The sequence below is a fragment of the Phymastichus coffea genome, unplaced genomic scaffold (assembly GCF_024137745.1).
Source record: "Phymastichus coffea isolate CEN01 unplaced genomic scaffold, Cenicafe_Pcof_1.1 PCOF00018, whole genome shotgun sequence".
NCBI classification, from domain to species: domain Eukaryota; kingdom Metazoa; phylum Arthropoda; class Insecta; order Hymenoptera; family Eulophidae; genus Phymastichus; species Phymastichus coffea.
This window is the reverse complement of record NW_026706829.1, coordinates 1,443,992-1,468,615: the sequence shown is the minus strand read 5'-3', so window position 1 is coordinate 1,468,615 and position 24,624 is coordinate 1,443,992. Positions and strand designations below refer to the sequence as shown.

Here is a 24,624-nt window from a genome sequence, read left to right as displayed (position 1 = left end):
TTTATTAAATTCTACTAGGAGCACGTCGTGGATCAATCGAAACTCAACATAATACCTTATCCAAACGTCGGATTTCGCGCTATGTGCGGATCCGGGGTCACAAAGAGGAGTTTCCATTACAAAAAACACTTCGACCTTGAAATGACCTACAAAATGAGGTTAAAGGCCAAAGGTTTTTGGTGCATTGGGTGGCCCACTCTGTTCTGAACAAATTTTGTAGAGGTCATTTTTCGATATCTTAAAAATTAAAAAACGCTTTTAGGCAGTTTTTCAAGCATTTGACCTTAAATCGACCTTCTCAAGGTCATGAAAAAAAATTTTAAAATATCTTTGTGGACATAAAATTTCTCGCTCTTTTTGAATCCGATGTCAAAAATAGGGGTTCCCATTTAAAAAAACAATTCGACCTTCAAATGACCTTGAAAACGATGTTCAAGGTCAAAACTAGTTATACAGATAGATGGCCCCCTTTGTCGTAAAAACTTCCATCTGAAACATTTTTCACAAAAACACGAATTTTCGATTTTAAAATGGCTGTACGGATGGTCTGGAACACCCGGTATAATGTAAGTTTATTTTTGATATTGTCTCTTCAAGTTATTTTCTAGTCAAATTCTTTCTGGAGTACATGCATAAATATAATATTCTTCATCGACTAATTATTAACCTAGATAAGATAAGTTGAAGATTTTTCTTGTATTTATAATTATTTTTACTAGCATTTCATGTTTATTTTAGCATTCAAAATGAAAATCAATCCTCTAAACGTGATAAATATGTTACTTGCTTATTTTCAACAACTACCTATTGAAGAAAGTAATTACAATATTAAGGAAGTGGACATTAAAGATCTTTTTCAGTCAATATTATTAGATTTGATGGACTCAAGTAATAACGTCAATTCGATTGTAGAAACTACTTTAGATTTCCAAGAAGAATTTAAGGAACCTAATGCTATTATTGTCGAGGATATTAATTTAAATACACTTCCTGTTGATCTTGGATTTCCGACAGTACAAAATCGGTTTCGTAAAGTCACATCTAAAACACAGTTACATCGCTGGGTTCACCAAATTAACAAAGCTGGTAATTACCGGGAAAAAATTGAAAGGATTTGCGATTATACTTTGGAAAACTTTAACGCGGCTCTTCAATTTGGATTTATAATTCATGATAATGACTTGAGAAGGTGGGCTTTACAAGCACAAAAATTGATTGGGAACGAGGACGTGCGATTTAGAGCTTCTAAAGGTTGGGTTGCAAAATTTAAAGAAGCCCATAGAATCGTTTCTAGAAAAATTAATAAATTTGTAACAAAAAAAAGTATAGAAAATAGAGATGAATCGCACACAAAAGAGTTGGAATTGATAACAGACGTCAATCAATGGATAAAACAAATTGGTCTTGTGAATACCTTTAATTCAGATCAGAGTGTTTTTCAATTAGAAATGCATGCTGGTCATACTTAGCACTTGAAGGAGAAACGCCTCACTGGGCAAATGCTAGCTTCCAACGTCCACGACCGTGCTCGGTGGAAACGTCGTCCGTCGCGTCAATGCTCTGAGCAGCAACGCTATAACGGACACCGCCAAGAAGAAGATATGGCTCACAAATGACGCAAAAGATAATGGTATTCTGCTCCTGTGCCCAACCATTGATCACTTAGACACACCTACACTCACACATTACACAAACACTTACACACACATGCCTCTTAGCAAACCGGGATGAATGAATGCTCGGCGACCTTATAAACGGGGGTTACCGAAGAGCGAATGCCGGGGACCCCTATAAACGGAGTCGCCCAAAAGCGAATGAAGGGGATCCCTCTAATCGGGCTCTCCCCATGTACGAAGCCCGGTTTTGCCACTATGGGCACTCACAATCATGCACACTCTACAGGGGGGAACACTGAACACACAGGGAAGATGAGGGGGACCTCAGGGGCAATGCGTTGTTCCAGCGCGGTTCGTGGAGTCGGGACCACGAGGGACCTTTAGCACAACGGGACAAACCAAAAAATATGGATATGCATAAAAAAAACATTGATATACCTCAAATGGTAACTCCTTCTCAAGAGGAATCCACCCCGGGTTCCTATCGGATGAAAGCCCCGATAGTCACGGGTAGCGGCACGGATTTTGAGGGCCGTACTTTGTGTACGGGAATGAGGAGAACGACCTACTGAACTTTCCAAGACGACAGAGGACGGACAGTGTGTCAAGCGACGGCAGCGGGGTGAGCTACGTCTCTGCCGCTGACAGCCAAGAACCGACGACAGCACGAACACCCACAATAACAAACGACACACGAGACGTGACGGAACTGCTGTGGCTCATACAAGAGACGGCGACGAAAATGGCCAAAGCAGTAAACGTACAAAAGAAGATGAACATGACAGTGAAGACGGGAATTAAGACAATTCTCGAGACTGTGGACATCACGCTGCACAAGCGATCGGACAAAGTTTCGGGAAGACGTTCCCAAGACAACAACAATACAGACATGACAGCGGCGAATAACGAAGAAACGCCGCGGACGAAACGAAAACGTTCGTCGATCGGAACCACGCCGGAGCCCTCACAAAAGAGTCCTTCGACGACGGAACCGACCAAGGACTGGCAGACGGTAATACGAAAATGATCAGACAAGATAAAAAAGAAAACGGACGCAAAGAATCGGTCTGACAGAAGCGAACCGGCCCACCGGAAAAGGGGTCTGGCTGTCCTGATCAGGCCGGGCACGGACACGACGTACTCCGATATAGTACGGAAAATACGGACGACGATCGACCCAAAGGAGAGCCATATGCTCTCGAGCAGCGCGGACATAGGACGAAAGAACGCGGCAATCGTTGAGCGCGACAGGACAATTGATATATGGCAAGGCCGATGGACAGAGGAACGAGGTGGTAACTGGACGAGACGATTGATACGGGACTTGCGGCTATGGCTCGGAAGGAAATTTGGTGATGTAAATTTCTACGTCACCCAGCTCTTGACGGACCACGGGTACTTGCAATGGTACCTTTACAACATGAACAGACTACGAACACCCGACTGTAAGTACTGTGGACACGAACGAGACGACGCGGAACACACGTTTTTTGAGTGTGACCGCTGAACAAGACTCAGACAGGAACTGGAAGAAACGGTCGGCAGCATCACCCCCAATAACATCGTGGCTCTGATGCTGCGTGAACCCGAATAGTGGTGCTTAATCACTATGTATACGGAAACTATACTGAAACGTAAGAACGCGGACGGCTGCCTAACAGATGACTGAGCAGACGAAGTGACGCGACGTAACGAGATACGGAGAAACGACACGAACGGACAAATACAGACAGAACCTCCAGTCAGAAGTAATATTAACATAGTCCCTGGCTAGGGTAAGGACACCAAGGAGATGGCGGTTTAGTGGGTAGGCTAATTTTTTTTTCGGGGATTCCCACATAACCTCTCAGTCAGAAAGGCTAAGGGGAATCCGCAAAAAGGATTCCGCAACTCCTTGTAAAAAAAAAATAATAATAATAATAATAATAACGCCGATATAATGTTGCTAGCCTATCCCTGGAGGAACAACTACGTTTTGTTGAGGAGGTTAGCGCGCTATCGCACTCTTGCGCTTAACAGGATAATCAATAGTACATGGCCAGTGTAGGTGGTACTATAGACGTGCGGTCTTTCATTTTTTTCGGTTGATTCTTGTATTTGTTTGTTTTAATTAATTTTTTTATTGTTGGTTGTAGTTTTTTTATTTTGATTTGTTTTGATTTGTTTTGTTTTCTTTTTTTACCAGTTAGTTGCACGCGGCCGACGGACTGCGTGGCCATTTCACTTAAATTTACTCACCCAAAGGGGATTGTGCCGGCGCAAATTGTTCGTGCCTGAATGTAACCCCCAGACGGTGAGCGCGGGAGATAGTTTCAGATTCTAATGAAAGCATCGATTGATTCGAGAAAAGAGCTATAACAGAGAATCACGATTTTGCTGATTTGCGCGTTGATCCTCACAATTGTCCATTTGCCGGGTTCATGCTGAGAGTTTGTACGTAAGCACTGTCATGCCATTTTCTCTGTTTGAGATGCGGTGGACGAACAGAGTGATTGGTGGAGCTAGGAGCGGTCAACGATTACTGATAAGGAAGTGAGACGGCGAACGCAAGAAGTGAAGACGATAGGAATAAGGAGAAAGTCGACGAAAGTGAAATGTAAAAGGGTAGTTAGAGATAGATTGTGGAATCTGGCGCGTTACTAATTTTTCAAGGATTTCAAGTTTTGTTTGCGAATGCGCTATTAACGGGATTTTAGTAGTCTAGGATATACGTTCGAGTGAGGAGTGGAGGGCGGAGGACGTTAGTTGAGTTTTTTTGTATTTTATGGCTGGATTGCACACAGCCAGTGTAAAATCCCTGCACTGGAATATGTGAGGATGCTGGTGAGGATCCACGCTGACGGCGAGGACAAGTTTATCCCTTAATGCTAACAACGACCAACAACAGCACAAGCAGCAGCTATGCAAGCTGAGTAGTATCTTCAGCCCCTGTATAGACGCAAGTAACGGCTGGTTACGTTCGTCGGATTCAAAGAAGGAAAAGATTATCAATTACATTGTCAGTAATTCTATTGATGGAGTTTGAATGAGTTAACGCCACCGTCCTTCAACCTGTCTCAATCTTAAATTTGCATTAATGTTGCATGTGTGTTTATATACTCTCTTTTTGTAAAGCAAAATTTTAAACCAATTTCAGAGCCAACCCGTTAACGGTGCTAACAATTGCTTAACAAAATGGAGAGTGTCAAGAATAACAAAACTCTCTTTTTGTAATTAAAATTAAATTTAAGTGAACCACTCTGCATATTATTCAACCGTCAGAGCGTTTGCGCCTCTTGATTCTTTGCGTCCTACTTGAACTTGAAACAGCTGCTGAGAATTGTGCACAAAGTATCATTCACGGTCTCTCACACTTCACGGGTTGAAAGGGATTGGCAGAGAGTTCGGTTTGAAAGAAAGGGGCTTTTTCATTTTATTTAAAATCAATCTCTTTCTAAAAATATTTGAAAAATTTAAGCACGACTAGTATTAACAGGAAAGATTCGTCCATTCAGACTTATACATACGAAAATCAATTTCTAAGCGGCTTCGAGAAAATATTTTTGTGTGTCGATCTGAAATGTCTCGTGGCCTCGAAGTTACTTTTTCATAGACTTCTCAATTCAAGGCACTTGTAGATCGCTCATTAGTACAATTAAAAAGCGCTATAGGCTATTTACTCGGCTCTCCAATGCCGTGAGATCAACCGCGAAGTGAGACTCTATCTTTGCTCACGGGTCTTCCAAATGGACAGGATTGACTTACTCGCTAAGATTGATAGTTGCACAGCTAGCTGTTTCGGTAAGAATTCTTAAAAGAAACTTTTCCAAGCGGCTAGTCGAGTCGCTCGTAATGAGAAGAGATTTTGTGTCTTACTTTTAGAAGCGTTGAATTTACGCTAGCAAAACCGTGAGAGAGAGAAGAAAAGATGGCATATTTCGCATATAAACAGTTACTATTCCACGATTCGCTTAGAATATAACAGTCGAAATTTATCGTTACGAGTGTGCTAATGTATTATTTTATAATTTAATTGAGCTCAGGTAAGACTAAACATATTAAGCTAATCTGATAGTATCATTCTCTAGAAATTTTAAAAACCTGACTAAATTAAGTTTGACCCAGGCAATTTAGAAAGGCAAAAGCTATAGATATCTTCAAAAATTAAGTTTGATAGTGCAATTCAAAAAGATATACACAGACTCATATTTTTTAGATAAACGAAGTGGAGTTGAGATTAATTTGAAGTATGACTATTTAAAAGTAAATAAATTTATCAAGGGATGCAATAATTTTATATAACTTACCTCGTACATCTCCAAAATAAATTTTTCATGTTCTTTCTTTTGAGCATCAGTTGGATTTTGTATAATGGTTTTCTCTCCATCAATTTTAAATTGTTCTAGTTGATGACTTAACATTCCTTCAATTGGTTTACATTTGAATGAGTCGCTAACTTTTCCAACAGCATCCGTAATCGTGTAAGTCTGAGAATATTGATATTTTATTTTTAAAAGTTAAGTTGTTATTAAATAAATTAAATTATATACGTATATTGTATATATTGGGCTATGGCGGTGAAATATTTCAATAAATACTTCATTAAGAGTAACTTAGTTTATTATCAGAAACAACAATCGGTTAATATATTATTAGTATGGACCTGTAAGACATCTATGGCACACGGATTGATACTATGGCGATTGCACCTAATCTTATACAGAAAATATACAAAATATACTTAGCATACACTTAAGTTCATACATCGCAAAACTCTAAGCTTTTCATATCTGCCGTTACCTGAAAAAGCCAAGTGTATCAACATTTTATATTTCTATGTTTCGTTTTTATAAGTATTTCTGTTTTATTTGGTTAATGTGATACTTTATTGGTATACCTTTGAACTATAATAGTTGTAAAATGTATTTGATCGGTAGATTATTTCTATTATTTTTCGACTGCTTTTTTCGTCAGTATTGAACGAGTATCGATATTGCATTTATGAACTGTTCCAAAAGTGCTCCTCGGTCTCTTGCAAAAATTATTGTCTCTTGTATGTAGTCTGGATACGCATATGATTTCTGTTGTAAATGTAACTCTTTGATTTCTCAGAAACATTGCCTGTTCTAGAAACAACGCTGACAAGGAACGTAAGGGAAGAGTGTGGAACCGATTCCAATGAAACTGTGATATGTTGTAGAGAACTACAAAATAAGCGACACGTATTATTTTTATGTGCTAATAACGGCCCAAAATTCGACCCTGAAAACCATTTTTTCGGTATATCTCCTTTCCTATACAAGAGTTCTTTCTGAAAACAACTGGTAAATGTTTGTTACTGAATAACAATATCATACAGCACACCAAGGTCCGCAGGGATAGCATCCCTTTTTTTTCAAGAGGGCCAAAGTTATTTTTTTCTTGAATTTTTGTCTCGTAAAAATACAAATTTAATGCAAGGTCAACGAAACTTATATTGTCCTAAAGGACATTAAAAACTATAATTGACTTGTTTCGGCTTTTTTTGTTTTTATACGATATAGGGGCTAAACTACCCTTAGATAATTTTCATTCTTATTCGAGTAAAGCGTCGTAGATTTCAAAGGAATGTCAGTCGACTGTAAGTTTTCAAAAAAATCAAGAGATGAATATTATTTTATATAGTAATAAATGTTTGAAAGGTGTGACAACAACCCCTGGAATTTGTCTTTTAAGTACATTTTTCAGGGTATCCCTATTTCTACGTAACAAATTTCCAAATTCAACTAGAAATTGATCGTTACTAGTCAACAAAATTATGCGCCGTACCAATCTTCAAAGGGTTGCATCCCCTAACTATGGTAGGGGTGGTTGTAATTAAAAAAAAATTTTTTTTTTCTAAAAAAACTGAAAACGAAATTCAACAATACTGGTATTGGAATGACGTTGAATACTAAAGTAAAGACTGGTATGCATAAACTACCCTTAATTTTCATTGAAACAAAATGTCGCAGATATCTGATTTATGTGATATATTAATATATTATAAAAGGTCAAAAGATTTGACTAATACTTATCTGTTTTTATATGAATAAACCATTTATTGGACTAAAAACTACTCTTATGTTAATGTTTGTACATAGTTATAGTAGTACTTTCATGGAATCTGATTTTTTATATCCATGCGTGATGTTTTTTGAATTTTTACTTTCCTTTTGTTATGACGACTAAATAGTATTCTATCGACCTCAAAATTCAATAAAATTCGGTATATAGTCCAGTTGAATTCGAGCCATGGTAACAAATGATGCCTGTAGAGAATTATTATTATTTTGATAAATTAAAAATATCTTTTTTTTCTTTGATTATTCAAATGTATGTTTCTTTTTTTACTGTGTTTCTATTTATTAGAAGTTTTAAATGTTGATATTACATTATAATTTTATTATCATAACATATTATAATTTTGTCGTAAATAATTAATTTGCAAAATTCGTCAGAATCTTATGGAATATAAATAACAGTAATGGTATTCTTCAAAAAAATACTTCAAGCACAAAGATTTTATACGCCATCCGCATCGAATAATAGCAACGTTATTGCAACCATGAATTTCACAGTTCGTTGCACATGAATCTTCAAAACTAAAATCTACGGGGTTATCAAATTCCTTCGGTTTATTTACAAGTGTAACGGGGATTATTTACAAGTGTAACAAGTGTAACGTTATAACTGATGCAATTAGGGTTTGTCTAAGCACAATCTCCCACGATGCAAAGCTAACCGCCGCTCCGTCACGTATGAGTATACATATATTCCTTTACGATTGATATTTTCGCTCCAATGTCTCCTTTCCAATAGAGTTGAACTCACCTAAGTTACCTGACTTATGAAACTTGCTTTATCTTAGGTGTGCGTAGACTAATGTTTATTTTCACTATTCCCTAGATAAAATTGGTTTAAAAGATATCAGGTGATGGATCCGTTAAATTAAAGGCAAACGAAAGAACGTCATGAGGTGAATAAAAATTAAGTCTTTTATAAGAATGAAAGTTACAGTCTTTTTTGGGCTGAAAGACTTGCGCACGCGTATAAGATTTACATTTATCCGGGAAGAGAGAGAGAGAGAGAGAGAGAGAATTCGAAAATCTACCGCGAACTATAATGCTCGGTGCGAATGCGATAACGGTCGGTTGCGAATTTAAGTGAGGAATGATACCGTCACGCGGAAAAAAAGATGGTGCACCTACCCTGCGGTACAATTACGGTGATCAGCCGTAATTGATATTGGCAAATAATTTCTGCTCCCTGGTAATGCTGCGACGACGCTGCCTTAACTACCGGATTGGTTGCTGCTAGTCTAAATCCTCGGTACTTTCGGCTCAGTTGCTTTTTTCTCGTTTCCTCGCTCCCACACCCTCGCACGTACCAAAATCAAAAAAATTTTCGTTCGGCAAATGGCAAAAACACAAGCGAAATTTGACGGTGAACTATTTAACAGCTGAAGCTATACTGAATACTAAACTCGCGCGCGACCCCTCTTTCTCCTAAACATTCGCTCTCGTAATTCGAGTATGTCGAATCGCGAACGTATCGATTGTTCGAATCGACTACCGTTGCAAAAGGTATCCACTTTTGCACCACGCATACTGATTTTTATAACGTGGTGATGAAAACTGGTTTAAACAACTCTAATTTATCGTCGATATAGCTAATACTATGTGAAAATTGCTTAACAAAATTTTTCCAAGTACGGAATCCAAAAACCGCTAATGGCTGAATATTTCCATTAGTTCCGATGGGTATTTGTTTCAGATGGACCGTTTTATCATACGGCGTAGCTTCCTCTACAGCTATTGAATAGTGATCGTTCCACGAATCTAATAATAGCATAGTTGTAGGCTTCACATTAGGAAAATATACTTCTTTTAACCATGTTTTGAAGACATCTGTAAATTTTCTTTTAATATTTCATATTTACAATACATGAAAAATTATTTTACCTGAATTCAGTTTCTCAGATTTTGAAGCAGCAACATGCACGTTTGTAGGCACGAATATTTTTTGTAATACTGTTGGTCCCAAATCCCCGGTACGTTCTTGCAATATCAAAAATAAAGGTGATAATAGTTCTCCGTCTGCTGATATCGTTGGTTGCACGGTGTAGCTATGGATAGTTGGATGACACAGATTGTATAAAACATTGTACTTGTTTCTCCCCTTCAACTGCTAAGGTGCGGCCAAAGTGCATTTCTAATTGAAAACTGTTCTGATCTGAATTGAAGGTATTCAATACCTACTTGATTAATTAATTGGTTGACATTTGACAAAAATTCTGTCTCTTTTATTTGTGATTCTTTTCGATTTTCTATATTTTTTTTTGTTATAAATTTATTTATTTTTCTAGACACAATTCTGTAAGCATTCTTAAATTTTGCAACCTACCATTTAGAAGCTGTAAATCTTATGTCTTCATTTCCAATTAAATTTTGAGCTTGTAATTTCAGCCTATCGTCTCAAATCATTGTCATGAATTATAAAACCAGATTTAACGAATGAAAATAGGCATTTTCTAAAGAATATTCGTAAATTCTTGCAATTTTCTCTTGACATATACCACCTTGATTAATATGATATGCCCAATGACGTAGTTGTGTGACCTTACAGAAATGATTTTGTACCGTTTGAAGAGAAAGATTTTTTCTTTTTCCACTTCTCCAAAAGTCGACAGCTCTTTTCATATATTCCAAACTCAAAGGCTCATTGTAGCTGGTGCATTTATTTGTAGGAAACTCAGGATCCTCAGGTAGTGTATGCAAATTTTGTTCCTCGACAATATATGCGTTAGAGTCTTTGAACTCCTCTTGAAAATCTAAAGATGTTTCCATAATCATATCTATGTTATCATCTGCTTCTGGCAAATCTAATAGTATCATCTGATAATGATTTTTTATTTCAATTTCATTGAGATTGTAAGCATTTTCTTGGGTAAAGAGAGTTTGGAAATAAGTCAAAAGCATATTTATCATATTTAACAGATTAACTTTCATTTTCAATGCTAAAAATTTATAAGGTGTTCATGAAAGTGTGGATACATATTGAGAGAATCTTTTAGACTTAACAAATAAATTATTATAATTGATTTGTGAAGAATTTTAAATGAACGTATTATGCTGTTTGAGAATTTTAAATAGTCAAAAGTTATCTCTATTTCTATATTTTTAGGCAAAACTTTTTTGTAAGTACACAAAGAAATAAGCTTGTTATACATATTCATGTAGAACCATAATATAATACGCGAAAATCTATATTTTGTATAAGTATAGATACAAAATTCTATACAAAACTAACTGATTTGTTCCAAAACTTTCATGCAAATCAGTTTCTCTATTCAACCTTTCTTTTTTCTCAAGAATTTCTCACACGAAATAAACTGTTTGAATACTAGAATAACTATTTAAGCAGTATTCAGAATAATAGTCAAAATAATGTTTTGAAAAAAATGGGCAACTGACTTACAACGAAATGTGCAAGAAATCGTGGCACTGACTGCAACGAATGAAAATAGGCATTGTTTATAAATATCTAAATATACGCAGCAAAAAAATATTCTATAAATACATGTATGTATATACATATGGCTACTCGGCAGAACCAGATACGCGACAATTGTATGGAAATTAAGTTAACATCGGATTCTTCATATTTAAGTGTTACTATTATCAAGATCGATAATTTACATAAAAAAATCAAAAGCCAATCTAGACCTGTCAAAATTACGATAAACATCGAATAAGTCAGTCTATCTAATATATTTTTCTAACTTTAAATATAGAAAAAAAAAAATCGTAAAATCACAAATAAGTCACTTATTCGATTCTCTCATGCAACCACAGATATGATTCTAATTATGGTACAGCATTGAAAAAAAGCGAATGTTTATCAAGAAAATTATTTATATACATTTTTTTATAGTGTACTTGTTTTATCGTATACATGTTTATTTATTATATAACATAAAAGTATAACTTGATAGCTCTAAAATGGTATTTACAATTAACAATAGTGTAACGTTTGAGTATTTCTCGCGTTAATAAAAGTTCGGACTCTTTACAGTAAATTCGCAATAACGTTTCCGAAAAAAGCAAGAATTTGACACGCGCGCAATCTAAATGATCAAAAAAGAAATCTTTCGAGTGGAAAACCACGAGGCTTTCCAACTCGATGAGTTGTTTTCGAGATGCGATTGAGAGCAATTGCATCTATCGGGAAAAGGCCCGACAGCGCCGCAATTACTGTTCAATCCGATCTCTTAACAGCAAGTGTATTTCGGAAGAGAAGATCTCTAAGGCTGCTTTTTTCTCATGAGAGAAATAGTCTCATGAGTTGAGCTCTTAGAGATCGTTAAGGAAGAAGTTTAACAGGCTAACCACTGAAAAGAAATTTGTCTCAGGAAATAGCTGAGGCTTTATTTCAATAACAGTGCTCGCGCTGCTAAGCAAGGTAGGAAAGTGAGTCCTTTTGCCGCAGCGACGAGCGAAAATTTTTACATGGGAAAATCGCTTGTGGTTAGAAGATTGTTATCTGTATAAAAAATGATTAATGTTGCTCTCCAAATTTGAATGATAATTAAAAAACAGATTTGCAATTTTCTTTTTTAGCGGTTTAAAAATCAGCAAATTAGTAACAATCACAATCATCAATTTTACAGATACTTATGATCGATTTTCTATCTAACCGTGTCATTTTAATTGTTTAAAAAAATTATAAATTGTTTATTTATTGATAACTCAGTTAATAATGGGTTATCAAAGTGTCAAGTTCTTGCTTTTCTGTTTTAATATGTCGAGATTGTAATCGCGTACTTGAAATAACAATATCGTTGTTTATTGCAAAATAACTAACAATGTTAACTTGTAAATTAGATTTGACTAACAAATATCGATTTGAGAGTTAAATTAACATGAAACTCAGGATCAGCGCATCAAATTTAACTAAGAAATACTTTTGTTCGTTTAAAAAACTTTATAATTAACGATTTTCGGTTGTAAACAATAAATTTTCCCACGGTCGTGACGTCACGCTCCTTATATGGTAATGTTTTCGCAGAGTTGCCCTAACACATTTGCATATACGTGTGAAAAGCGCCTACGCTCAATTACCGATTTTCACTAATTGTCTCGAGTATGACGGGTTGCCGTTTTGCAGAGGAAAATAGGAGACAAATCAGACAGGACCGTTACAATAGTACTTGTAACTTTTCAGAAATATAATTATTAAAAGTTATAAAATTTTATAATTAAAAAAATTATAAGAGCATATTAAAAGTTTTCGGGTTGAAAAATTTAAATTCAAGAATAATTATTTTAGCTAATTAAAACTACGAATGTATTCATCTCGAAGAGATTCATTTGCATGATTAAAAGTTGATCTTTAGCATGTTTTTACATAGAGTTTAATCAAACAAAAAAATTAATTCACGTAGAATACATTTTTATTTAAACAATAGATTTTTTTGTTATAATTGTCAAAAGTGTTTGTTCGACTCCTCGGTGACTAGAGTTCTTCATTTCAATACATACTTATAAATCCTTTCAAAAAGTTGATCAGATTGAAAAATAATAAATTACACTAATCAATAAAATACAGTTTTTACCAATAAACTTTACGAGTAGATTTTCTTCTAGAAAATTAATCATTCCATATAAAACACGTTCGTACTTTTTGACCTTCTATAATATATAAATATATCACATAAATCAGCGATCTGTGGCATGTTATTTCAATGAAAATTAAGGGTAGATTATACATACCAGTCTACTTTAGTATTCAACTTCATTCCAAATGAAACAATACCAGTATTGTTGAATTTTGTTTTCAGTTTTAATAATTTTGTTGACTAGTAACGATCAATTTCTAGTTGAATTTGGAAATTTGTTACGTAGAAGTAGAGATACCCCGAAAAATGTACTTAAAAGACAAATTTCAGGGGTTTTCACACTTTTAAAACATTTATTACTATGTAAAATAATATTCATCTCTTGATTTTTTTGAAAATGTACAATCGACCGAAATTCCTTTGAAATCTACGACGCTTTACTCGAATAAGAATGAAAATTATCTAAGGGTAGTTTAGTCTCTATATCGTATCAAAACAAAAAACGCCGAAACAAGTCAATTATAGTTTTTAATGTCCTTTAGGACAATATAAGTTTCGTTGACCTTGGATTAAATTTGTATTTTTCCGAAACAAAAATTCAAGAAAAAAATAACTTTGGCCCTCTTGAAAAATAAGGGATGCCATCCCTGCGGACCTTGGTGTGCTGTATGATATTTTTATTCAGTAACAAACATTTACCAGTTGTTTTCAGAAAAAAACTCTTGATAGGCAAGGAGATTTAACGAAAAAATGGTTTTTAGGGTTGAATTTTGGGTGTAGTTATCGCCCCTTCAAGCCGTTTATTAGCACATAAAAAGAATACGTGTCGCTTATTTTTTAGTTCTCTACAACATATCACAGTTTCATTAGAGTCGATACCATATACTTCCCTTACCTTCCTTGTTAGTCGCATTTGCATAGGACTCTAAAAACTATAACGTCTACAAACACAGGTTATTGTTTCAATTAATACATTGAGTTGGTGAATATATGTTTGTCTCTAATGCTTGTATCAAAATTAAGTATCATTACGTAATATTATAACCTAAATAGTTGATGTTCCCGTATGTCATTCGAATACTTTTTGGTTTAGAATTAATACAGAATACATCACAAATTGCTGGTAGTGTTGTTATTTCTTGCATATTTTATTTATTTTGAATTAATGAGTTAGTCATTTTGTCCGCAATGTGTGTAACTGTCGTTTTGGTATCAGTGAGTAAATTTTTTTTCTTAATTGTGAACTTATATTCTTATATGAGATTTGTTAATAAAATTTACAATTGCCTTGACTACAATATATGTATATTGTTGTAAATATATACATAAAGCTTCTTATACATATAGCGTATTTACGAGGGTCGTTTGAAAAGTCCGTGCAAAAATAAAAACTGCTTGATTTTTTTTAATAAATCTTTTTTATTTTCCAACATAGTCTCCTTTTAGGCTTATACACTTCATCCAACGCTGCTCTAGTTTGTTAATCCCTTCCAAATAATAGGATTTGTCCAAGTTTATAAAATAGACATTCGTTTCTGCAATCACCTCCTCGTTTGAATAAAATCTTTTCCCCGCCAACCATTTTTTCATATTAGGGAACAAATTGTAGTCCGACGGAGCTAAGTCTGGAGAATAGGGGGAATGTGAAACGAGTTGGAACCCTATCTCCATCAGTTTTGCGGCCACAACTGCTGAGGCGTTAGTTGGCGCATTGTCGTGGTGGAAGAGGACTTTTTTGTGGGCCGATCGTGGACGTTTCTCTAGCAACTCGGTTTTCACACGATCCAATAACGATGAATAATATTCGCCTGTAATGGTTTTACCCTTTTCCAGATAGTCGATGAAGATTATTCCTTGCGAATCCCAAAAGACAGTCGGCATAACCTTCCCGGCCGAAGGAATTGTCTTCGCCATTTTCGGAGCAGATTCCCCCTTGGTAACCCATTGTTTAGACTATTCTTTGGTCTCAGGAGTGTAGTGATGTATCCATGTTTCATCTACTGTGATGAAACGACGCTTAAAGTCTTGCGGACTTTGCTGGAACAGCTGCAAATCATTCTTGCAACACTTCACACGATCTCGTTTTTGGTTAATCGTGAGCAATCGCGACACCCATCTAGCGGATAGCTTTTTCATGTCCAAATGTTGGTGCAAAATATTATGTACCCGTTCGCTCGAAATGCCTACAGTACTAGCAATCTCACGCACCTTCACTCTTCAGTCAGCCATCACCATATTATGGATTTTATCAATGATTTCTGAAGTGGTAACCTCAATAGGGCGTCCAGAACGTTCAGCGTCTTTTGTGCCCATATGGCCACTCCGATAATTTTGAAACCACTTATAAACCATTCTAAACGAAGGTGCACAATCACCATAATATTTATCAAGCTTCTGTTTAATATCCTGCGGCGTTTTGCCTTTGAAAAAGTAATGTTTAATCAATACACGAAATTCTTTTTCGTCCATTTTTTTACAACCACTCGATTTCTTTGATTGAAACGAATGTAAAACGCAAAGTAATTGGCCGATCTGTCTAAAACTTGGTGTGTGCTCTTCCAAGATATGCCACTAACTAAAAATAATCTTGATACGCACTAGTAGTGCCATCTCTCTGACTTTGCACGGACTTTTCAAACGACCCTTGTAACGTTTATCTTTCTCTATCTTTTAGGAATTGATAACTATTTTTTCGTTTTTTTAAAATATTTTTCTATATATCTTTATAGTAGTTTGTTATAATAATATAAAAATCATTCATGTGTAATTGTTTTTTTCTATAATCAGTAAATTTTGTCAAATATATATTTTTTTATTATTTCCTAAGAAACTTTACAATCTGTCATTAATGTTCAGACAATAAGTAAATTTGTTTATACATCGAACAAGTACATGAATAGCGCTCGAGTAGTCCACTAAGTAATCTGACATTGTGACTTAGATTTACATTATAATTGGTTCATGAAATTTAGTTTTACATTTCTTTATTATTGATTTATCAGTTTGTATTTTTTGAGCCTCGTGTTGGTGATAGCTGTTTTAAAAAGGTTGCTGATAAGTTTGTTTGGGTGGTTTTAAAGCTTTGTATTGTAATTTATGTAGAATTTTTTTATTTCTTCTTTTGCTATTGGAATCTGCAAGTTCTTTATTATTTCATCGTTATCGTCTCTTATTATTTCATTGGGAACGTACCATGGTGCTCATATTGTATTTCGTAATACTTTTGATTGAAATTTTTCCAAGATTTCAATGTTCGAGTTTGCAGTAACGCCCCATTATTGGATAACTTTGTCACACATGCTTGATTATCGCTTTGTAAAGTAATAATTTATTTTCTATTGATAGCTCCGATTTTTCTCTAATGAGCAAGAACATTTTTCTTCATTTTAGTCTTAATTGTTTACATTTTGTAAATATGTGTTCTTTTCATATTAGTCTCCTGTCAAAGTGGATGCTTAAGTATTTTACTTTGTTATTTTTTGGGATATATTTATTATTCGGTATGATGGGAGGCAGGTAGCCTTTCATAGTCTGCATATTGTTTGTACTGATTTATTTCCATTTATTGCAATCCTCCATGAGTTAAATCAGTTTTAGAGGTAATTATCTATGTAATGCTGGAGAGTTTCAGTTGCTATTTTTACTTCCGAATATGATATTAGTATGTCCGTGTCATCCGCGTATGTCGCTGTGGTAATATATATAAATTTTGGTTTATCCGAAGTGTAAAATAGATAGTGTTGAGCCCAGTACAGTTTCCTGCGGTACTCCTGCAGTAATTGACTAAAGTTTCTTTTATTTATTTTTACTTAAAATGATCTGTTTATTCATTTTTACTGAAAGCTTTTATTTATTTTTTCTTAAAATTATCTGTTTTGTATGTAAGATTCCAGTAGCTCGTAGTGCTGGTCAGGAAAAAATCCCTTAAGCTTTTACAAGAGTCCCACCTGCCAAACTTTGTCAAAAGCCTGAGCAACGTCGAGAAATATGCCGGTGCAGTGCTCTTTTTCTTCAATGGATTTTCTCGCTACGGTTACTATCCTGTTTACTTGTTCAGTCATTTGTATCTAAATCCAAATTGGCGGTCTGAGATGAGTTTTCTGTTTATTATTATTGGATAAATTCTAGCTAATATTATTTTTTTAAACATTTTTTACGGGTAGTAAACTGATTGGGCTGTATGATGTCACTAATTCTATGTCTTTGCCGAGTTTTGGTATTAAAATAATTTCAGCTACTTTCCATTGAATTGGAAAGAAACATTGCCGAAAGCATGCATTAAAAACTATTGCTACGTAACTTATTGCTTTTACAGGTTACTTTTTTAACATTTGACCTATAATGTGATCAAAGCCAGGTGCTTTCTTATTGTTAATGAGAGTGATTAATTGGCATACTTCCTTTATTTTAATCGGTGCTATTGGCGCGTTATCTTGGGTGTTATATTCTTCCAATAGAATTTCTTCTTCTTGTTCTGAGATTTTTCTTTCATAAGGTTGGAATACTGAACTTACAAGTAACACTACCCAACCGTTGCTCACCGATCAGAATGAAACTTTGCACATCCATAGAACACTAAAAAATATGGAACCCCTATTTTTTCATTTTCTCGGAATTAGCTTTTAAGAGGCAGAAACCACCCCTAGAAAATGATAAAGGCGAAAACCTCCATGAACAAAATATAAAAAAAAAATATATATATATAAATCATACAAACTCATTCTCCCAAACCTACCCATAGAACCCACTCAAACGAAACATCCGCCTTACCCCAAATCTTACCCCTTCTCCAAATCATCCCATCCCCTTACCCGAACATAGAGCGTCCAAATAAACTAATTAAACATTTTCGTCTTGACTATACCACTCTCACGTAAATCAATCAAACCTTATTATCGCTTCCACATAAACTAACCCCATCACGACCACCTACCTACCCACCCTGGATAGGCTTTCAAGGGGTAAAATCCAACCCCAGATACTTAAACCCAATTTCCTTGATCCCCGAGCCCTGTAACCTGCGAGGCTATAAATCCCAGACCCTTAATCCCAATTTCCTTATGAGCCCTGTAACCTGCGAGGAACTTGAACCTTGGAGGTCATTTTAACCCATTAACGTCCAAAATGTCAAAATTTCTTGCACGTTTTCAAAGTGATTTTTTCCTATGTAATTGGCGTTGAAAAAATTCTTGAACCACATATTCTGATGTAAAATTGCATGCTCTTTCAGAATCCGTTGCCAGAATCATGATAAAACTCACAGGAAAAGAGATATGCTCGATTAAAACATAAAAAACACCTAAATTTTCGAAAAAAAAAATTTTTGGATTTTTTTTCGAAGTGTTACGGTGAAGATATCACCTTGCGACCGTGATCAAAGGTGATCATGGGATTTGAAGTTTAATAGGGAATTTTTTTGTTTACCTTGAACCATCGCTTCTTTACAAAATGGCGGAAAAAACGAATTTTTTTTTTTTCAGTCTTCATCAACTTTTTTCTCAAAATCTATGGTCTTTAGAAAAAAATTCATAAAAACAAAAATGCCTTAGAATCGCTCGAGGAACATTCTCAAATTTTTTCAGAATTTTTTGAGACAATTTTTGATTTTCCGGGAAACTTGGGAAATGGAATTTTCAAAAATGTCTCCAAAAATTCTGAAAAAATTTTAGGATGTTCCTCGAGCGATTCTAAGGCATTTTTGTTTTTATGAATTTTTTTCTAAAGACCATAGATTTTGAGAAAAAAGTTGATGAAGATTGAAAAAAAAAAAATTCGTTTTTTCCGCCATTTTGTAAAGAAGCGATGGTTCAAGGTAAACAAAAAAATTCCCTGTTAAACTTCAAATCCCATGATCACCTTTGATCACGGTCGCAAGGTGATATCATCACCGTAACACTTCAAAAAAAAATCCTAAAAATTTTTTTTTTCGAAAATTTAGGTGTTTTTTATGTTTCAATCGAGCATATCTCTTTTTCTGTGAGTTTTATCATGATTCTAGCAACGGATTCTGAAAGAGCATGCAATTTTACATCAGAATATGTGGTTCAAGAATTTTTTCAACGCCAATTACATAGGAAAAAATCACTTTGAAAACGTGCAAGAAATTTTGACATTTTGGACGTTAATGGGTTAAAATGACCTCCAAGGTTCAAGTTCCTCGCAGGTTACAGGGCTCATAAGGAAATTGGGATTAAGGGTCTGGGATTTATAGCCTCGCAGGTTACAGGGCTCGGGGATCAAGGAAATTGGGTTTAAGTATCTGGGGTTGGATTTTACCCCTTGAAAGCCTATCCAGGGTGGGTAGGTAGGTGGTCGTGATGGGGTTAGTTTATATGGAAGCGATAATAAGGTTTTATTGATTTACGTGAGAGTGGTATAGTCAAGACGAAAATGTTTAATTAGTTTATTTGGACGCTCTATGTTCGGGTAAGGGGATGGGATGATTTGGAGAAGGGGTAAGATTTGGGGTAAGGCGGATGTTTCGTTTGAGTGGGTTCTGTGGGTAGGTTTGGAAGAATGAGTTTGTATGATATATATATATATTTTTTTTTATATTTTGTTCATGGAGGTTTCCGCCTTTATCATTTGCTAGGGGTGGTTTCTACCCCTTAAAAGCTAATTCCGAGAAAATGAAAAAATAGGGGTTCCATATTTTTTAGTGTTCTATGGATGTGCAAAGTTGATCGGTGAGTAACGGTTGGGTAGCGTTACTTGTTAGATGCTTGGGGAATGTTTCTGTATTTTCGCTGACGAATTGTTTTTTGCTATCTGATCTGGCTCACCTTCCGCAAGGTTTTTTTTATAGGCATAATGAACGTAGTTAGTCTTTGAAGTCGTTTAGTGGCTTTCCAGAGCGAGTAGTCAGTTGCTTCTGTTGGACTCAGTGGTTTGAATGTTTTCTACCTTTGTATATTCTTCTCTTCATACAGTTCTTTTATAAATTCTGAAATTCTTTTGTTACTTTGTTCAAATTTGTTTTATCCTGACTTGATCTAGTTATTTGTACCTTCTTCTGAATTGCCTCTTTTCTTTGATTTTGTCTGTAATTTTATTGAGAGTGTATTTTGTATTTCTGCACATGTTGTCTATTTGTATTATTGGAGCATTCGTCCAATGCTTCAGTTAAAAATGTGTTAAGCTTTTTAATACTATTTTCGATGGTGATGGCTGTTTTAAGGGGAATGTTACATGTAATTCGTTCGTTAATAAGCTGTGTATATTTTTTCTGGTCAATTTTTTTGTATGTGTTTATAATTTGATGTATTCTTATTGATAAATTGATTAGTACCCGAGTGTGGTATGATGTTAAGTCTAAGCAAGACGATGCTTCAAAATATTTTTTATAAATTCCTTTTACAATTGCAAAGTCTTTCAGATCTGATTGCTTGCTTAAATCTGCTGGTCAATAGGTTGGTTCTGCAGTTAAAATCGATGTGTAGTCATTTTTTTGTAAAATTTCATAGAGTAGAATTTCATAGAATAGTTAGAAAAAGGACAAACAATTATCGGAAAGTATTATGCGTCGTTGTTGGGCCTGTAAAGCGAGAAAATAAAGGAAAAATATCCTCATTTAAACAAATAAAAATTCTGTTTCAACAAGACAATACACGAGTGCACACTTGCTTAGTTTCAATGGCTAAAATTAAGGAATTAAATTTCCAATTAGTAGACCATCTACCGTATTCATCAGATTTGGCCCCTTAGTCCGGGAAAGTAAAAAAATAAAATTCAAAAGTTTCCCGTAATTGATTTTTCATTTTTAAATGAAAATATATTGACCCAGCATCACTCTCCTAGATTATCTAATAATTTCCGATGGAGCTTACGACGCAGCTTGCAAGCACAGCTCAGACCACCTAAAATTCAAGTGATTTATGCTCGTGTCATGTCTGGATGTGTTCTTACAAAAAAATCGTAGAGATGAAAATTGAAGCAAATCTTATGCTCTTGAAGGTGACGTAAATAGTTTTTTCAAAAAAAAATTTTCCGATCTTAAATTTTCCAAAAATTGAAAAAATTTTCGAAAATTATATTTTTGGCTGGTAATTATAAATAAAATATTAATATCGAGGTCAAAACATAGATAAACATAGAGGGCAAACTTCTAAAAATTTACATTTTTTCAGATTTGGAAAATTCAAAATGGCGACTGCGCAAATTGGAAACAAATTTTTTTTTTCAATCGCGTCAAAATTTATGAACATTATCGATATTGAGAAACGATTTGTTGCAATCGGCAGAGTGAAAGTTATATTTTTAAAAATAACATAAACAAAATTTTTTTTACATAATTTTTTAAAACATTTACCGAAAATAAAAATTTTTCCATCTAGTTTTTTCTCGTTTTGGCGTTGAAAAATTTGTTTAAAATATCTTTTCACGCTATAAATTTGTTTGTCTTCGATAGACGAGTATTTTGAAAAAAAATTTTTTTAGATGCGATTTTTACGAGCTGAGATAAACAAATTCAAAGTCTGTTAGATACTCTGATAATATTGATTGAAATTTTCAAATTTTGATCACTTTGTTAGGTTGTCGAATCTCAACTCAACGTAAACACAATTTTTAATTTTTCTCCCGTCAATGAGTCCATTCAAAAGAGAACAGTAATCCTATAGCTCGCCCGGCCAAACGGTGCGGCGGCAGCTGCTTGGCGTTGTGGTGGGGGGTCAGCGCTCGTTCGCAGTTGAACGAAGCTCAAGCTTTTATTTTGGTTTTCTTTGTAAAAATTTTGCATTTGTGGTTTGCTAATAGTATGGTTATTATCAACCATTACATATTGCTAGAAATAAGGTACAATGATATTTATAATTTACATCTATAAATCCATTTATTATATATATTATACATAATTCGAAACGTAGATACTAAGAATAATATTTATTTAAAAATCTACATCTATTTTCTACAAATTCTCGCCCTTTTTGGTCTCTGAGGAAGTGGCTCTGTACAATTTTCCTCGTCATTATCATTAGCAAACAAATCCTCATCGATATTATTGCTACTATCAATTGCAAATTCACAATCGACTAATTGACTTATATCAAAATTCGGTTCACCACTCAGAGTTTCATTATCATCCTTGTCATTGTCAAGTACCGTACTTACAATTTCGATGTTACAACAGTTTTTGCCTTCGCAATTTTTACATAATATCGTGCAATGTATGCCAACTTTTTTACAACCACACCTGGAAGTAAAGCACCCTGTGGTACAAAAACACGAAATAATTTTCAATAATTCGTCGGGTACAAGTACGTCGTCAGTCATTTCTGGTGCGAGGCCATAATTATCAATGAATTTCCAACCCCAGTCGGTAGGCTTCAATTTGTCAATAATGGTTTTATTCTTATCCCACAATTGGAGTTAATAAAACACTCTGAAAGAATGGAATTTCATTGCATCTTCCGTTGGTGGCAAAGTTGCTAAATTAAAAGTTTTTTTAGCTAAAGATTTTAAAAAACATGTAAATCGTAGCATGTTTAACGATTCATTGTGATTTGGTTTCGACACATATGCATATTTTATAAATTCTGTGCCAGCTTTTTCGACTTCAGCTTTCGTTGCTGTACTGTTGTAAAATATTTTTAGTTGATCGAGCAGTTGCATGTTGTTCCTAAGAAGATCTACGAATTTGAGTTTACCTTGGATATAAAAAGCAGACGTGGTATCACAGCCGCTAAAGGCATGTAACAGTGACACGTAATTTTGAAGCATTGGATATTTGAAGCTGTCGCATCGATAAAATTTTTTCGCGTCTTTACCTTTGCCTAGTTGTAGAAAGTAAATATTAGTTTTTTCATGAGCCAGCTGACTTAATATAACTATAACGTCTACATCCTCAGCAACGATGTAAGCAAATAAATAGTTATTGGAATAGTTTATAGCCGACTGAACAAGTTCGGCATCGACATCTTCTTCTGCTTGGTTTACCAAAAATCCAGCATTGGCAAGTTTTCTTTTCAATAACTAAATAAAATTGTTCTTATTCGTATCATTGCTTAAAAAGTTGCGTTGGTTAATTGTTGGACTATCATCAGTAACAGCATACGCAGGTGATGTACACTTTTTTTTTCGCCGGATTCGTTCTACATTTTTTGTTCCTCGATCATTCACACTTTCAGGATAACCATCAAAATATGTCATGCCAGTGTTACCATTTTCAGCATAATTTTTTTGGATATAATTAACGTACTGATCACCTACTTTTTCATACGTCGAATTCCTATTCCAAACCACTTGATGTAACAAAAAACCACCATCTATAATAAATATTGAGTCTTTGAATGTCGGAGGTTTGACTTCTAGCGTAAAAAAATCATAAAAATCTGATTTCTTGTTTTTACGCATACCAGTTTCATCAAAAATCGACAGTGCGTATGGGGCCAACTCGTGTTCTAAATACTTTTGCATATCTTCGTCGTTTCTTTTCCACACGCAAATTCTTTGGAATAGTAAAGCTCATCTTTCTTCTTGTCAGTGTTGTAGCCTTGCAAAGTCACGACTCGATTTTTCCGTTGTAATTTAATATCTTTCCAATTGTTGCCGTATGTTTCTTTCATTAATTCGGAGCCTATTTCAATTGCAATGTGGCAATTCACTTGTTCCTTATCTGCGATCAAGCCAGTGCTTATACACATAATTTATTGGGTTGAAGTAAAAGGACACAACGCCAAGCAGCTGCCGCCGCACCGTTTGGCCGGGCGAACTATAGGATTACTGTTCTCTTTTGAATGGACTCATTGACGGGAGAATAATTAAAAATTGTGTTTACGTTGAGTTGAGATTCGACAACCTAACAAAGTGATCAAAATTTGAAAATTTCAATCAATATTATCAGAGTATCTAACAGACTTTGAATTTGTTTATCTCAGCTCGTAAAAATCGCATCTAAAAAAATTTTTTTTCAAAATACTTGTCTATCGAAGACAAACAAATTTATAGCGTGAAAAGATATTTTAAACAAATTTTTCAACGCCAAAATGAGAAAAAACTAGATGGAAAAATTTTTATTTTCGGTAAATGTTTTAAAAAATTATGTAAAAAAAATTTTGTTTATGTTATTTTTAAAAATATAACTTTCACTCTGCCGATTGCAACAAATCGTTTCTCAATATCGTTAATGTTCATAAATTTTGACGCGATTGAAAAAAAAATTTGTTTCCAATTTGCGCAGTCGCCATTTTGAATTTTCCAAATCTGAAAAAATGTAAATTTTTAGAAGTTTGCCCTCTATGTTTATCTATGTTTTAACCTCGATATTAATATTTTATTTATAATTACCAGCCAAAAATATAATTTTCGAAAATTTTTTCAATTTTTGGAAAATTTAAGATCGGAAAATTTTTTTTTGAAAAAACTATTTACGTCACCTTCAAGAGCATAAGATTT

General features: G+C 34.6%; 1 protein-coding gene across 3 annotated transcripts in view; it reads right to left on the bottom strand.

The window, feature by feature from the left end:
- LOC131675264 (proliferation-associated protein 2G4) overlaps positions 1-24,624 on the bottom strand; it is a 651,851-nt gene that overhangs the window by 449,722 nt on the left and 177,505 nt on the right. For all 3 annotated transcript variants that reach the window (XM_058954185.1, XM_058954184.1, XM_058954186.1), the window contains exon 4: positions 5,903-6,082. In XM_058954185.1, the coding sequence (XP_058810168.1) occupies positions 5,903-6,082 (180 nt within the window). The remainder of the gene's footprint in view (positions 1-5,902; positions 6,083-24,624) is intronic.